At 43.7% G+C, this 17898-nt stretch overlaps 1 protein-coding gene across 5 annotated transcripts in view; it reads left to right on the top strand.

Annotated features, from left to right (window-relative positions):
* Positions 1–4430: 4430 nt before the first annotated feature.
* LOC132390049 (uncharacterized) overlaps positions 4431–17898 on the top strand; it is a 40166-nt gene continuing 26698 nt past the window's right edge. For 3 of the 5 annotated variants that reach the window (XM_059962639.1, XM_059962635.1, XM_059962637.1), the window contains exons 1-4: positions 4431–4566; positions 10924–11028; positions 14509–14640; positions 17476–17619. In XM_059962639.1, the coding sequence (XP_059818622.1) occupies positions 10941–11028; positions 14509–14640; positions 17476–17619 (364 nt within the window). In that variant the 5' untranslated portion in view covers positions 4431–4566; positions 10924–10940. The remainder of the gene's footprint in view (positions 4567–10923; positions 11029–14508; positions 14641–17475; positions 17620–17898) is intronic. The other 2 variants (XM_059962636.1, XM_059962638.1) reach the window with 2 other exon arrangements.

Below are 17898 nucleotides of genomic sequence, written 5' to 3'. Positions count from 1 at the left end.
TTAGGTAACTAAAAGTACATCAACTCTCAACAAATTCAATGAAAAGTGGACGCGGAGTCAGGAGGTGTAGTGTAGATGCATGCTGAAGGAGCTGCTGGGCCCCACTGTAGTTCCTAGTAATCACATATGGTAAAAAGTTTCTTATTGCTAATATTTATGGTTATAACCTTAGAAATTATAATGATAGATTACTGGAGATTTTGGAAAAAAAAACATTTTGATTATTGTCTCTCTAAATTTCCTGATGTATTTATTGTTATGGGAGGAGACTTTGACATGATATTAGATGAAAATATTGGATCGATGGTCACTAAGGCAATACTCTACTTATAATACCTTTACCAGCTTTATTCAGAAGTTTAATATCATAGGTATTTGAAGAGAGCACTTTCTTGGAGTTAGAAATTATACTTGGACTAATAAATCTATCACATACATGTCTAGACTAGATTACTGGTTACTATCCGATACCTTAAGAAATAATCATGTCACTTTTAATTTTTTTCCCTCACCTTTAACAGATCATAAAGCTATCCATATACAAATTGCATTATCTTCAGCTGAATCCAATTTTAAATCTTATTGGAAATTAAATAATTCCATTTTGGGCATGAAGTTGTCTCTTTGCACATTAAAAAGCTGGCAACCAGCTTTTTACATAAAGCGATGGTAGAGAATAATTTCTCTACAATTTGGGAACTTTTAAAATTTGAATCTGCCAAATTCTTTAGGGAATACAGTAGTGATTTGGTAAAGAAAAGAAAATTGGAAGAACAATCATTGATCTCAAAGATTGCACATTTATGTGAATTGTTTCCAGATAACCTTTCCGGAAAAGATAAAGAGGAGCTGGCTTTGTTAAAGGATAAGTTAAACCATCTTTATCTTATAATGGCAGAAGGTGCATATATGAGATCCAGAAAACGGTGGTTGGAAGAGGGTGAACAGAGTACAGCTTATTTCTTTCATTTAGAAAAGCAGTGTTGCCAATTCAATTCCATTCATCAGTTTAATATTGATGATGTGATTACAGAAGAGTCTAAAAATAGCAAAGTATTGTTCTGCTCTTTATAGTAAACTACATAGCTCAAAGTATAGTGAAGCATCCACACTGCATTTCATGAATGATATTAATATTCTTAGGAACCTGTCCAATGATCAGAAAGACCTGTGTGATGCTCTTATTACCCTGGGAGAGGTTAAGGCTGCCATTTCAAACTAAAAATATAATAAGTCGTTGGGTGTGGACAGTCTGACTGCAGAATATTATAAGATGCTTTCAGACACCTTTAATCCCTTTTTACTAAAATTGCTTTGAGAATGTATTGATAAAGAATGTCTTCCCACTTCTTTAACACATGACCTTATTACTTTAATTCCTAAACCAAGAAAAGATAAATTAGTTTTCGATAATTGGCGTCTTATTTGCCTTCTCAATACTGATGATAAAATTCTGGCCCAAATCTTTGCTAACAGAATGAAAGTAGTTTTACCATTGATTAATGATGTGTTACGTACCCCGTATCTGGGTTAACAGACCAGCAGAAATGGAATGATACGTTGGAGTCTGGTGGTACTGTAACTATAGGTGTTTATTAGTAAACTAAGCAATACAGTATCAAAAATACCAATATAAAACAGGTCAGCAATGATAAATACAGAAGTGTAGGAATAAGAATCAAAACCAAGCTCTATCAAAGTCTTGGGGTAAATGAATTGTCATAAGAGAATATAGAGTTCAGTTCAGTTCGTGCTGACGTAGTTGTTGTTGTGTTGCAAAGTTAGAGAGAGAGAGAGAGAGATGAGCAGTTGCAGCAGGCAAACCTTCCGTCGTCTTCTCGTTCCGTTGTACCGTTGAGGTCACCAATTTTGACCCTTCCATTGCAGGCTAGACCGTCCTTCAGTGATGGACTCTTCACCCAGGCAAGGGCGGACACACACACACGTCCCCACTGGTCTGCCTTCATCCACCGTGCTCCGGACCGATTCTCCTGAACCGATCCTCCAGGCCCCCCACCCCTTCCTGTGGGTGCACAACACTCTTTCAGTGTCCACTGGTGTGTCTGAGGGTGTCTCCACAGACCTGTCTTTTATCCCCCCTTTCATGGGGTATCAGCCATCCATCAACTGATCATGTCCATGTCCATCAAACTAGGCCACTCCCTGCTGTCTCAGCAAGAATGTTAATGAGCAAAGGAGTGTCATTGCAGCAAATGGTAAACAATCAGTGAAGAAGCCATAATACATAAATCATCCGTGTCTCTCTCTCTCTCTTATCTGTGCCAGATGCCTCTCCCTCTGTTCTTCATCTCTCTTCATCTCTCTCTCTCATTAGCAGCATAGTTCCCGGGGGGGGGGGGGTTGGGGGGTCAGCTCTGGACCCCATTTCCATCTGGTTTGTTCAGCACACATAACAGATGAAAGACAGTCAGGTTTCATGAAGGGTTGTCGTATCTCTAACAACGTCAGAGTAGTTTTAGGTCTTATTGATTATTCTCATCTTGTTCAAAATGATAGTTTTATGCTGTTTTTATATTTCTGCAAAGCTTTTGACACTATTCAGCATCAGTTTATCTTCACTGCTGTTGGTAGATTTGGGTTTGGTCCATTTTTTTTAAGGCTGTTAAGGCTTTGAACACAAACGCTAATAGTTCTATAAAGTCGAAGTTGGGGACTTCCCCGAGGTTTGATGTGAATGGGGGGAGTGAGACAAGGTTGTCCTATCTCACCTTATTTATTCCTTATATGTGCACAGTTTATATCTGCACCATCAAGTCTAGTCCTCTAAAGGGCATTTCCTGTGCAAATTCCAATTTTCTAATTAGTCAGGTTGCAGATGATAGGACTCTTTTTTTAAAAAAGTGATAATTCGGAAATCCCATCGGCTTTAAACTGTGTTTCTACTTTTTTTTTCCAAAGCCTCGGGCCTCTGTTTAAATATTCACAAATGTGAATTGTTTCCTCTTAAAGGTTGCACTCAATCTATAATTAATAATATTCCAGTAAAAGAGAAAGTTACATATTTGGGGATATCTATCGTTAAAAACCAATATTTAAGGTATGTGGCTAATTTTCAACCTCTCCTGGACAAAGCAAAGATAAGATTAAACCAGTGGCTTCAAAGGGACTTATCTTTGAGAGGCCGGGTTCTGCTTTGTAAAGCAGAAGGTGTTTCCAGGTTTATATATATAGCTCTCCTCTCACGGGTCGATTAAAAAATCTGTAAATTGATAGACACCATGCTGTTTAGCTTTTTTTGGAAAAACAAAGTTCATTATATAAAAAAATCTGCTGTCATGAATAGTTATGACAGGGGGGGGGTACTAAATTTTCTTGATTTTGACAGTCTGAATAATACCTTTAAAATGATTTGGATTAAACAATTTTTACGTAATCCTACTTTTTTTTTATCCACCTTAGAATTTCCTGTGACTCCAAAAGAATTTGCTCCTGTTATGGATGCAATTCCCTCTGGTGTCATTATTTTGTTTAGAAATACATCATATTTGGTAGTTGAATTACCCAACTTAGATCCATCCAGCACAGCTGTAGGAAAGATTTGATTTCCTCCATCTTTTAAAAAAAATAATAAGACCCTAAGACAAGACAAAGGAGCAGAATTCTGCCATTCGGCCCGTCGAGTCTGCTCCGCCATTTCATCATGAGCTGATCCAATCAAAATATAAAGAAATTGCATTTAAAATTATACATAGATATTATCCAACCAATGTTTATTTGAGAAGGTTTAATTCTGATATTGAAACTAACTGTTCTTTTTGTGGTTTATATCCAGAGGATTTATTTCATCTGTTTTGAGATTGTGAATATGTTAAAACATTTTGGGTTGATGTTTGTCAATTTACAGATCAAAATATTAATGTGGATTTTAATTTTTGTTTTGAAAATGACTTATTTGGGTTTACTAATAATACCAAATCTCATAGGGATCATTTCTTTATCATAAATCTTTTGTTAATTTACAGCAAATTTTATATCCATAAATGCAGCAATAGGAAACCTTCAATTATATTTTTACGTCAGACTTCAAACTATACGTTAATATCTGAAAACTTTCCATAAATTGAAAGCTGTAAAGACTACAGATCTGTCAGCGTTTCGGGTAATCTCTGTAAATGATTCTGTTTTGTGACTCCTTTTAGGTATAGTTCCTTCTGTCCAACAGTATTTAGAGTGGAGTTTCTTGTTTATTTGTATATTTAAATTTGATATTTGCTGCTGCCTATGTGTGATTCCCTGGCTTTGTTAGCATAAGTTTAGTGCTTCTGTTTGTTCAATAAAAATTAAAAAAATGAAAAACAACCTTACGTCAGACAGCTGGGCGGCGGTCGAAATGTCGGCGCACGCGCCCAACTGTCAACAGACGCGGAAGGCGCTACTCTACTCCCATTGGTTCGACTGGATGTCGATCAGGGATTGTACGCAATGGCGGAGATGAATTCCGCGTCAGTCCCGCTGGCCCCGCCTTCCGACCGCCGTCAACTCGCTGTAGACAAACCCGGACGTGTCACCCGTGAGTGAAAGGCGAAAATTTGCAGCAAGTACGAGGTAGGTTTTAGAGTCAAAGTGCGAATATATGAAGCCAGGTCTTGTATTAGGTTGGTGGGTGTGGGGAGAGTGGCTGAAACGGTGGTATAGGGACGGGACGGGGGAGGTGATGTCCCGTTTGGCGCCATCCGTCGGCCATTTTGTACAGGGCCCTGTGGCGGTTTTTAATTAAACCAGGTTTGGGAAGTGGGACCTGAACCCCGCCTGGGCTCTCTTCACCACCCCTCGGAGTAGGTGGTGCTCATGCAGCTTCCTGACAGTCGCCGTCAACACAGAAGGTGAAAGGGGTGTGGAGCAGGCGAGGAAGAGATGAGCGGTGGGCTAGGGGGTAGGAAAGGGGTAAGGGAGCCTAGGGAAGAGGGAGGAGGAGAGGACCAGAGGGAAGGGGTAAAGGAGGGTAGGAAAGAGAGGAGAAGGTAGTGGAGGAAGGAGGGAGAATTGAGAGAAGGTAGGGGTTAGGGAGATGGGGAAGGGAAGAGGAGAAAAAGGGGAGGTCTAAGGAGGGAAGAGGTAAAGGAGAGTAGAAGAGAGGGTAGTGGATGGGGAGGGGAAGTGAGATAAGGGAGGGTAAGAGGAGGGGGAAGGGATGGAGGAAGAGGAAAGGGGGAAATTAAGAGGAAGGGAAAGCAAAGGGGAAAGGAAACACAAAGTACACTGCAGATGCAGTGGTCAAATCAACAGGTACAAGCAAGCTGGATGAACTTAGCAGGTCGGGCAGCATCCGTGGAAACGAGCAGCCAATATTTCAGGCTGAGACCCTTTATCCTGACGAGCACTCCTCCTCTCGTACCTCTCTAATCAGCTCAACAAAGGGTGCGTCTTATGGGACTGTCGGAGACCACAAGCAATCATGTCTTGGGACTGACCACCCCCAGCTATCCTCCTCAGCCGCCTGAATGACCCCTCTGTGCTGCAGAATCCTAAACATTGCTGCTGCAGAGACCGGAGCTCCATTTAACTGATCATTTAACTTCTAAGACCCATTGTCTGCACCAGTGATGATTTTGTGTGGCATATTAAAGGACCTGAATTCTTATGCAATCAGTTATTTTATGTTTTTATCTCAATAGTTTTGTAGAGATCAGCTTTCACTTTGGAACAAAAACCTTTTTCTGTTGATTGGTGTGAAAGAAAGCCAAATTAAACCTGCAGTGATTCAGTGCTCTAAAACAATAAAAACATCCATGGGGAGTTAAATACTTCTTAAAGGCAGTATAACCAGGGTATCCTGGACTTTTTGCACAGTACTGTAATAACTTTATGTATTGTGCTGTAATGCTGTTGCTGCTTCCAGTAAAAACAAATTTCATGACATGTGAGTGATGATAAACCTATTTCTGATATGGGTCTCTGTTGTGGACAAAGGGGCAATGAGAGGGGGATATTGGTTGGGAACGGGAAGCACAATAGCATCAGATGGTCTGTCTGCACCTGTTTCACCCGCCCCTGGCAGTCCTTCTCTGCCACCTGTCCCACCCTGCTCTCGTGTGGTGTTCACCTCTCGCCGTTGCGAAGATCCTTTGCTCCCACCAGATTCAGAAACTCAGAAGTTTTGATTTTCTCCTTTGGATGGTTAATGTGCTTCATTGACTGTGCTGGGAAAATTAGGACTGCAGTGGTGGGTTGGGTCTGGCCTGAGATGGACTGGACGGCAGCCATCACTTGGCTTTTCCGTTCTTGGACATTGGTATTTCCATACCAGGACACAGTGTAACCAGTCAGGACTTCCTCCACTTTCGGCACAGATACATCACAGGGATGTGTGCTTAGTCTCCCTACTTTACGTGCTTTGCACCTATGACTGTGCGGTCTAAGCACAGCTCCAACACCATATTCCAGTTTACTGGTGGCACCACTGTTGCAGGCCGATTCAAATGTTGTGACAAATTAGCATAGGGAGGGGGTGTGAAAAATGTGGCTGAGTGTGTATAGCATCCGTCGGTCTGGAGAGACCATGGATCTGTGCCTGGAGTTTCCAGGGCACAGGCCTGGGCAGGGTTGTATGGGAGACTGGCAGTTTCCTTCCCCTCTCCACACCACCGATGTTAATAGACAGTAGGTGGAGAAGTAGACCATTCGGCCCTTCGAGCCTGGACTGCCATTTTGAGATAATGGCTGATCAACTACTATCAATACCCGGTTCCTGCCTTGTCCACATATCCCTTGATTCCCCTATCCGTAAGATACCTATCTAGCTCCTTCTTGAAAGCATCCAGAGAATTGGCCTCCACTACCTTCCAGGCAGTGCATTCCAGACTCCCACAACTCTCTGGGAGAAGTTTTTCCTTAACTCTGTCCTAAATGACCTATCCTTTATTCTCAAACCATGCCCTCTGGTACTGGACTCTCCCAGCATCTGGAACATATTTCCTGCCTCTATCTTGTCCAATCCCTTATATGTTGCAATCAGATCCTCTCTCAATCTCCTTAACTCCAGCGTGTACAAGCCCAGTCTCTCTAACCTCTGTGTAAGACAGTCCAGACATCCCAGGAATTAAACTTGTGAATCCATGCTGCGCTTCCTCTACAGCCAGGATGTCCTTCCCTAACCCTGGAGACCAAAACTGTACAATCTGGGAGATTGCTTGTGTCTTCCTTAGTGAAAACAGATCTAAAGTACTCATTAAATTCTTCTGCCATTTCTCTGTTTCCCATAACAATTTCACCCAATTCATTCTTCAAGGGCCCAACATTGTTCTTTCTCTTCACATACCTAAAAAAGCTTTTGCTATCTTCCTTTATATTCCTGGCTAGCTTGCGTTTGTACCTCATGTTTTCTCCCCGTATTGTCTTTTTAGTTAAGTTCTGTTGTTCCTTAAAAACTTCCCAATCATCTGTCCTCCCACTCACCTTAGCTCTGTCATACTTCCTTTGTTTTTTAATGCTATGCAATCTCTGACTTCCTTTGTCAACCACTGTGGCCCCTTTCCCCCCTTTGAATTCTTCCTTCTCTGGGGGATGAACTGATTTTGCACCTTGTGCATTATTCCCAAGAATACCTGCCATTGCTGTTCCTCTGTCTTTTCTGCTAGGATATCCGTCCAGTCAACTTTGGCCAGCTCCTCCCTCATTGCTCCATAGCTTCCCCTGTTCAACTGCAACATTGACACCTCCGAGCTGCCCTTATCCCTCTCAAACTGCAGATAAAAACTTATCATATTATGATCACTACCTCCTAATGGCTCCCTTACTGCAAGATCGCTTGTTCATTACATAACACTAAATCCAGAATAGTCTTGTCCCTGGTCGGCTCTCGTACAAGCTGTTCCAAGAATGCATCCCTTAGGCACTCTACGAACTCCCTATCCTGTGGTCCAGCACCAACCTGATTCTCCCAGTTCACCTGCATGTTGAAATCCCCCATAACTACTGCAACATTACCTTTGCCACATGCCAATGTTAACTCCCTATTCAACTTGCACCCAATATCCATGCTACTGTTTGGTGGCCTGTAGACTACACCCATTTGGGTCCTTTTGCCCTTACTGTTCCTCAGTTCTATCCACACAGACTTTACTTCTCCTGACCCTTTGTCCCCCCCTTGCAAAGGACTGAATCTCATTCCTCACCAACAGGCCACCCCACCCCCTCTGCCCACATTTCTGTCCCGACGATAGCATGTATACCCTTGAACATTCACTTCCCAGGTCTGATCTCCCTGCAGCCATGTCTCCGTTATCCCAACAACATCATAGTTACCCATTGGCACCTGGGCTTCAAGCTCATCTGCCTTATTTCTGACACTTTGTGCATTCAGATATAGAATTTTTAGCCCATTTCTCCTCTCTCTTTGAATCGCTGCCTATTGTGCTTAACCCAGCTCCCCGATCTCCCATTGGGCTATACGCCCCTCGAATTTTGTTGTCCTTCCTAAATGTACTTATTCTTTCAACACACTTAACTCCATGTTCCGTCAGACCATCCCTCTGTACATGTGTCTTCCTTATCACTTGTTCCGCCTCACCTTTCTCTACGACGCACTTAATATTCTGAAACTGTGTAGTCCCCACCTGTCCTTTATTCTTCCTCTCGCTGTCCTCTCTCACATTCTGGATCCCCGCCCCCTGCAAATTTAGTTTAAACCCCTCCAAGAAGCACTAGCAAACTTCCATGCAAGAATGTTAGTACCGCTCCAGTTCAGGTGTAAACCGTCCCTTCGCAACAGATCCCACCTTCCCTGGAACAAACCCCAATTATCTACAAACCTGAAGCCCTCCCTCCTGCACCATCCTCTCAGCTACGTATTAATCTTTATAATCTTTCTGTTCCTTACCTCACTGGCACGTGGCACAGGTAGCAATCCTGAGATTGTCACACTGGGGGTCTTGTTCTTCAGCTTCACACCTAACTCCCTGAACTCCCTACGCAGGACCCCCTCACTCATCCTACCCACGTCATTGGTCCCTACATGGACCAGAACATCTGGATTCTGGCTCTCCCTCTCGAGAATAACCTGCACCCGATCTGAGATGTCTCGGACCTCGACACCAGGGAAGCAACATACCATCCGAGACTCCCGATCTTCCCCACAAAATCTCCTATCCACCCCCCTGACTATAGAATCTCCTATCAATACCGCTCTCTTCCCTTCCCTCCTCCCCTTCCTAGTCGAGGGTCCAACCTCAGTGCCAGAGACAGGACCACTGCAGCTTGTTCCTGGTAGGTTATCCCCACCAACAGTATCCAAAACGGTATACTTATTGTTGATGGGAACGGCCACTCTGCTCCCCCTGCCTCTCTTGACTGTCACCCATTTGCCTACCTCCTGACTTTTCGATGTGACTACCTCCCGATAACTGTTCTCTATCTCTGCCTCTGCCTCCCGAATGATCCGTAGTTCATCCAGCTCCTGCTCCAATTCCCTAACTCGGTCTGATAGGAGCTGCAGCTGGACGCACCTATTGCAGGTGTGGTCATCAGGGACAACTGTGTTGACCCTGATCTCCCACATACTGCACACGGAGCACACCACTGCTCTAACTGTCTCCCCCATTACCTGATCCTAGATTAGTCTGAATAAATGAAAAATAGGCTACTTGCCGAAGTCCTCTTGCGCCGAAGGCCGCTGAGCCAAAGCCCAGCACTCTGCTCCTGCGCACTCCGCTGCCCTGCCCGCTCCGGAAAGTGGGCCGCTTTTTAAAGCCCGCGCTCGCCGCTGACGTCACCCACGCTTGCACAGCTTTACCTTCCTCCTCAGGTACTCTCCAGGTAGGTCCGAGATGTTGTCCGAGGGAAGGGCACTAGGACCCAAGCAGCTTGGCACCGGTGACGTCGCAGAGCAATGTGTGGTTAAGTGCCTTGCTCAAGGACACAAACACGCTGCCTCAGCTGAGGCTCGAACCAGTGACCTTCAGGTTACTAGTCTGATGCCTTGCCCACTCGGCCACGGGACAACACGTGGCTGAGTGGCATCATGACAACACCCTCAAACCCAATGTCAATAAGACCAAGAAATTGGTGGTGGAGTTCAGGAGAGGGGAACCCAGTGGTCCATGAGCTGATCTTCACTGGAGGTTCAAAGTTAGAGAGATGAGCAGCTTTCAATGACGGGGTGTTACTATCTCAGAGGACCATCCAAGCATGTAGTTGCAATTGTGCAGAAAGCGTGGCAGACACTCTACTTCCTTGGGGAGTCTGCAGAGATTTGGCATCCCATTAAGAACTTCTGTGGCTGTATGGTATTTACTGGCTGCAACACGACTTGGTATGGAAACACCAATGCTTTCGAACGGAAGCCCCACTTGTATCTCCTTCTGGTGACTCGGATGAGAAGCGAGCATAGCTTGGGAGGTGAGAGTCTTTCATGGGCGCTGCTTTCTTGTGGCAAGGCCCAGTAGTGGAGATGGCTTTGCCTGTGAAGAACCAGACTGTCTCCATCACGTTTTCATTGGCTTCTCCATTCTTGGACGTTGGTGTTCCCATCCAGGCCATAATGCAACCAGTCACGTTACTACCACTGGGCATCTGCAGAACTTTGGCAAATTTTTAGACGGTATGGCGAATCTGTGCAAACGTCAATGGAATCAGACCTGTTGTGCCTTGTTTTCGATGGCACTGACATGCTGGACCCAGAACAGAGCCTCTGAAATTATAACTCCAATCAATTTGAAGTGACCGACCATCTCACCTCTGACCCATTAATGACTGATGAAGCAGTGAATTGCAGGGCAACCTGCAACTGGTACTGATCCCGAACCAGCCCTTGTGGCATCAGTGAGAAGAGAGTGGGCATTTGATGATGGATGCTGTTTTGTGGAGATCGCGCACCATGTAGATGTACTCAGCGGGCCGGAGGGCCTTCTTTATCAGTGTTTGCCTTTTCTGTTTTGTCTTTAATTTGGTTTTGTATTGTTACAGGGAGTGACGGAAGTGAGATGGGTGGAAACTCCAGTCAACCCAAGAATGCCGGTGCGACGGCTAAGCAAGGTGTTCAGTCCTCAGGTACCACTGAGCATCTGGAGAGTGAGCTTTCTGTTATGTTCTCAGTGTTAACCAGACCCATTCACTATTATGCATGTTAGTAGACTGAAAGTGTTGATTATTGCAACAAAATGTTGTTCAATTACATGCTCAGTGAAATGATGCTGTTCGGGGTGAGCATGTTTATTTGAAGGTCAGTTGTATTGCAGTAACCCTTGGGATTGTTTGAAAATGTACACAGTCATATCGATGAGGGGGGATTGCAGAGTCGTGGAGTAATATAGCACAGAAACAGAGGATTCATTCTAACTTGCCCACGGCATCCAAGGTGCGCTCCTACGCGAATGCCATGTTTGGCATCTTATCACTCTGCACTATTCTAAGAGAAGCACAAATCCAGATATCCCTAAAATGTGCTTTTTGAACTCGTCTTGTATTTAACTCAACTTCACACCATCTGTGTCTGCACCACACTCTCATTTGCAAAGCTCCACCTCTGTCCCTTTTAAATGTTGTCACCCTCTCACCTTGAACCTATGCTGTCTGGTTTCTGAGAGGCGTACACTTGAAAGGGGTGGTGATGGGGGAGGGATGTGTGCATTCACAGTTATAATACCCATTCTGATTTTGAATACCCCAAATAGCTCTCCTTTCAATTTCGTACTCACTGGGGAGTAAACTCCAAACCTGCACGATGTCTCACTGTATGTTAGACCCCAGAATTTCCTTACAATGTTTGCAGTTGAATGACGTCTTTCCTGTGAGCAAAACTGTACACAATACTCAGTGTATGGCCACACCAACATCCTGAGCCATGGGAACATTACGTTCCATCACCAGAATTCAGTGACTGATACAGGTCGGTGTGTCGTGTGCCTCTGTTAGCATCCGGTTGATCTGAGACATCACATCACACCAGATGTTTACTTGTTATGCCTCTTGCAGTGAACTGTTTATCTCTACTGTTATCTTCCTGTTCCACAACACTCTGCAGGACCTACCCTTTACGGTGGAAGTGCAATACTCCTCACCTAAATGGATTGAATGCCACTGACAATCCTCAAACCACAGAACTAGTTGATGCAAATGCCCCCATAATTTTTGACAACTTTCTTCACTGTTTACCAGAGCACCTAATTTGTTATCATCTGCAAACTTACTAAGCGCAATGGATGCATTTTCTTCAAAATTGTTTGTATAAATCGTGTTGCATCCTGATGCTTTTGGCAATCCTAAAGTCAAGATTGAGGCATAAAAGTTATTTAAACATAGAAATCTACAACTCATTACAGGCCCTTTGGCCCACAATGTTGTGCCGATCATGCAATCTATTCTAGAAACTGCCTGGGGTTTTCCAAGTTCATAGCCCTCTATTTTTCGACTCTCTATGTACCTGTCTAAGAGGCTCTTAAAAGACCCTATTGTATCCATCTCCACACACCCACCACTGTTTTTTCAGTTTATTTTATGAATGGTTAGAAGAGCAAAAAAGAGGAAACCAAAGACTCAAAGGAGAGAGACAAATGTTCATCCATGTTCATCCAGCAGATTACTGCTTAGTAAAATATTCCATTCCATATTGTCAAACAGTAAGATGGCTGATGCTAATAATGTCACTCTTGCTTCTCAACCAAAATGTTTCTCTAAAAGGTGAGGCAATTGCCACTATAGTGCTGGAAAATTCACTGACGGATCACGTGCACACTCAGTGGCCACTTCCACCTGCTGATTACTGTAGGTATCTAATCAGCCAATCACGTGGCAGGAACTCAATGCATAAAACATGCAGACATGGTGAAGAGGGTCATTTGCTCAAACCAAAGTGGGTGAGCTACAGTGGAAGACCACACAAGTAGCTGATCAATTAGACAATGTATGTGGACGGTTGATGTCGACATAATCGGCTGAGGGGCCTGTTTCTCTGCAGCATATCTCTTCCATCATGAGAGAGAATAGTTTGCAGACAGGTAATGAACAAGTGCAGTTCACAGATCACATTGCTTCGTCTTCCTGAAGCAAATCATCATCTAATCCTGATGTTACTATGTTGTTCATGCTGACAGTTCGAGTGTTGAATAACCCTTTCCTGCCACTTGTAAAGGTGCCAATAGTGATGGGGATCCAGTGACTTCGGTCGTGATACATGGGTGTGTTAAAGTCACTGAACATTGCAGAGCCGAAATGGGTACTTTGGCCCATCAGCTCCATGCTGGAACAGTATTCTGCCTCACCCCACCAACCTTCACCTCTGGAGTGATCCCATCCACGTACTTATCCAAGATTCTATTAACTGTTCAAACCCAACCCGTAGCATCACTTCCCCAGACGGCTCGTTCCGCACTCTCATCACCCTCGGCATGAAGAAGTTCCCCCACGTGTTCCCCTGAAACATTGCATCAGTAGTAACTGCAGGGTAAGGTTTCCTGAGAATCAGTAACGCGGGAAACAGGAGGTGATGGGCAATAAGACATACAAGCAGAATTAGGCCATTCAGCCCTCTGATTTTACTTCACCATTCCATCTTTACTGATTGATTTTCCTGCTCAACCCCATTCTCTTGCATTCTCCCTGTAATGTTTGTTAATTTTACTAATCCAGAACTTATCAACCTCTGATTAAACGTACACAGTGACCTGGCCTCCACAGCCTTGCTGCAATGAATTCCATGGATTGATCACCCATTGACTGGAAGAATAGATCTTCCTTTCCTTTCTTCTAAATGGTTACTTTTCTGTTCTATTCCGACATACACAAAATGCATGAGGCTATTCTTTTGTGACAACACTCAATCGAAGAGAGTGCATTCCCTGTGAAGAATAAACCTGTATTCATCACTTTTTGTTGGCTTTTCCATTCTTGGGCATTGCTCTTTCCAGAACAGACGGTGGTGCAACCAGTTAGGGTGCTGTCCACTGTGCGTCTACAGAAGTTTGTCAAAGTGTCAGGTGACGTGCCGAATTTGCGCAAGTTTCAAATAATATAGGGATGCTCTTGTGCTGTCTTTGTTGTTACGGTTCTGTGTTGGTCCCAGGGCCAATCCTCTGAAATTGAAATGCCAAAGATTTTGGACTTATGGAACACCTCCAATCTATTAAAGGCTACTTATCAATGTGTGAATTGCAAGGAAATCTGAAGCTGGTAGGACAGTAAGAGATAGGAGCAGAGTTATGCAGTGTGGTCCATCAGGTCTGCTCAGTCAGTCCATCATGGCTGGTTTAATATTCAGTCTCAACCCCATTCACCTGCTTCTCCCCGTTACCTTTGATGTTGTTAGTAATCAAGAGCCAACTCTTCTGACAGCAGTAAAAAGACAACATGGCCTGGATGTGGAGGGGGTATTTGCTGGTTGCTGTTTTGTTGTGGTAGTGCAGCTTGTAGATGTCCTGAATGGTGGGATGGGCTTCATTCTCAGTCCTTGATACTTCTGTTTTCTTGTTATATTTCGCTGTACATCTCTTCTTTAATATGGATTTGCATTGATAGTGCAAAAGACTGATAAAATCCTGGCTTGTTCCTCAAAAGCTCAACCGCTTAAACCTTCAAGAAGCAGTGCAGTAGAAGAAAGTCCAGTTCAGCACCGCAGGCGTCCTCGACGTCGTCGAAGAAGACACACATTGCCTGAATACATAAAGAGCCACATTCTCATATTTGCAGGTTAGTAAAATAAAAGTAGTTTCAAAGGAAACAGTGAATGTTTTGTTGACTATTACAACAGAATATTGTTCGATTAAATGCTCAGTGAATTGAGACCGTTCAGAGTGAGCCTGTTTATTTACTGATCTGTTGTACCTGAGTCACCATTAGGATTGTTTGAAAGTGAAGATGGTCAAACAGATAGTCTGAATACAGAGTCTCAGAGTGACATAGCACAGAAACTGGCTATTCATTCTAACTTGTCCATGCCAGCTAATGCTAATACCCTGTTTTGGCAAGTGTTCCTCAGCACCTTTCTTATCTATTCACTTAGCCAAATGTCCCTAATATGTCTTTGTTGTACTTGTATCAATTCAGCTTAGCTCTATTAATATATCTTCACCTTCCACATGCAGAAGCTGCAACCAGGTCCCTTTTAATTGTTTCCACCCCTCACCTTCAACTGATGCTGTCCAGTTTTTATGAAGCTTGCCCTGAGAGAGGGTGGTGATGGGGTAGCGATGTTTGCAGTCAGACGATTAATACCACTTACTGTTCTGAATACCTCTATTAGAATATCATTCATTTTTCTGCCTCCAAGGAGTTGGTGCTTATCCTGCACAACCACTCCCTGTAAATCAGGCCCTGGAGTTTGTTTGCAATATCTGCAATTGAATAAAACCATGTGACCAAAACTATGGTATGGCCTCAACAACATCCAGTACTATTGGACATTATGATCCATTACCGAAATTCATTGATCTGGCTCTTTACCTCTGACGCCCCTTTCAGTGAAATATTTACCTGGACTCTTAGGTCTCCCTCTTCCACAACATTCTGCAGGGCCCGTCCTTCACTATGAAATTGCCATCTTGATTCGACCTACCAAATGCAACTTGTTGTATCCCGATGCTTTTGCGATCCAAACGTCAAGAATGAGGCATAAACATATTGCTTGAGTTTGTTTTCTGAAATGTAAGACCAATGAAGAGGTGCTCAAATACTGAAATGAAAGAGACAAGAAAATTAATGTAATCTCCTGGAGGAGAATACTGATAACAAAGGTATCTATTCTCGCCGTTGTGAACATCCTTTGCTCAAAAATCTGGCTGACTGGTGCTACTGATGCTACTGTACACACAGATTGGCCATTTTGTTTGTTACACCTGTCCACCTGCTCATGAATGTAAATATCTAATCAGCCAGTCTGATGGCAGCAAATCAACACATCAAGCATGCAGACGTGGTCAAGAGGATCATTTGCTCAAACCAAAGTGGATGAGCTATAGTGGAAGACCACACATGCACCTAATAAATTGGACACTTCATGTGGATGGTTAAGGTTGACATCATCGCCTGAGGGGCCTGTTTCTCTTCCTTGCTGAGACAGAAAAGTCTGTAGACATGTATTGAATAATTATTTCACGGTCACTTTGCTATGTTCTTCTGCAAATTATCAGCAATGCTGATGTTACTATGCTGTTTATACAGACAGCTCGAATGTTGAAAAACCCATTCCCGCCACTTCTAAAGTTACCAGTATTGATGGGGATGCAGTGAACACAGGTGTGTTAAGGTCACTAAACACTGCAGAGCAGGAACGGATCCTTTGGCTCAACAAGTCTATGCTGAAGCATTATTCTGCCTCTCCCCACTGACCCTCACCACCAGACCATCCATGTACTTATCCAACCTTCTATTACCTGCTCGAATCAAACCCGCATCATCACTTCCTCTGGCGGCTCGTTCCACACTTTCATCACCATCCACATACATTCCCTGAAACATACAATAGTAACTACAGAGTGAGGCTTCCTAAGAACCAGTAAACGGAGAGATGCAAGTGACGGGCACCAAGACATATGAGCAGAATTTGGCCTTGTAGTCCATTGAATTTGCTGCGCCATTCCATGTTTGCTGATCTATTGTCCTGCTCAACCCCATTCTCTCGCATTGTCCCTGTAACGTTTGATACTCTTTTCTTAGACAGAATCTACCAACCCCTGCTTGAATGAACCCAGTGACTTGGCCTCCATAGATAGTTTTATCAAATCCAAGATAGAACACAATTTGACTGGTAAAAGAATCATTTTCTCTTTTCCAAAGAGATATCTTTCTATTCTGACTAACACACAAAATTCATGAGGCCGCTCTTTTGTGACAACACTCAATAGAGGAGAGGGCTTTGCCTGTGATGAAAAAGCTTGTATCCATTGCGGTTTTTTGGCTTTTCCTCGCTTGGGCATTGACGTTTCCAAAACAGCCTGTGATGCAACCAGTTAGGATACTGTCCACTGAGCATCTGCAGGAGTTTGTCAAAGTGTCGGGTGACAATGCCAAATTTGCGCAAGATTCAAATGACGTAGGGATGTTCTTTTGCCATTTTTTTTTCTGACTGTTCCGTACTTGGACCAAGGACCAATGCTCTGAGATTGTCATGCTAAAGATTTTGAACTTATCGACTGCACCACCTCCAATCCTTAAAGGCGAGTGGTTAAGGTGTGAATTGCAGGGAAATCTGCAGCTGGTAGGGCGATTATGACATAGGAGCAGAACTTTGCCTTTTAGTCCATGGGGTCTGCTCAGTCATTCTGCCTGGCTAATTTACTATCCCTCTCGGCCCCATTCTCCTGCCGTCTACCCAAAACCTTTGATGTCCTTACTGATCAGGAACGAACCCTCCTGTCATCAGGGAGAAGAGAACATGGCCTGGATGTGGAGGGGTATTGATGATGGTTGCTGTTGTGTTCACATTCTTTGCAGATGTACTCAATGGTCGGAAGGGCCTTCTCAGTGTTTGCCACTTTTGTTTTCTTGGTGAATTCTCTCCTTTAGTTTGGATTTGCATTGTTACAGGGGCTGATACAAGTGAAATGGGTGGAGACTCCAATCAACCGCAGTCTGCCAGCGCGTCGTCTGAGCAACGAATTCAGAGCTCAATTTTCAGTCCCGATCAATTGATTGACGATTTGCTTGTCGGTCCATGCAAACTGCTTTCTGGTATGTTCTCAGTGTTAACTTGACCCATTCAGTATTATGCATGTTAGCAGAATGAAAGTGGTTTCAAAGGAAACAGTTGAGGACAATGTCAATTATTGCAACAGAATGTTGTTCAATATAATGCTCAGTGAAATGTTGCTGTTCAGGGTCAGCATGTTTATTTAATGGTCAGTTGTATTGGAGTAACCCTTGGGGTTGTTTGAAAATGTACACAGCCATATAGATGAAAGGGAATGCAGAGTCATGGAGTAGTATAGCACAGAAACAGAGGGTTCATTC

Source organism: Hypanus sabinus, unplaced genomic scaffold (assembly GCF_030144855.1).
Source record: "Hypanus sabinus isolate sHypSab1 unplaced genomic scaffold, sHypSab1.hap1 scaffold_752, whole genome shotgun sequence".
In the NCBI taxonomy this organism is placed as follows: domain Eukaryota; kingdom Metazoa; phylum Chordata; class Chondrichthyes; order Myliobatiformes; family Dasyatidae; genus Hypanus; species Hypanus sabinus.
The sequence above is the reverse complement of the archived record's forward strand: the minus strand, read 5'-3'. Positions and strand labels throughout refer to the sequence as shown.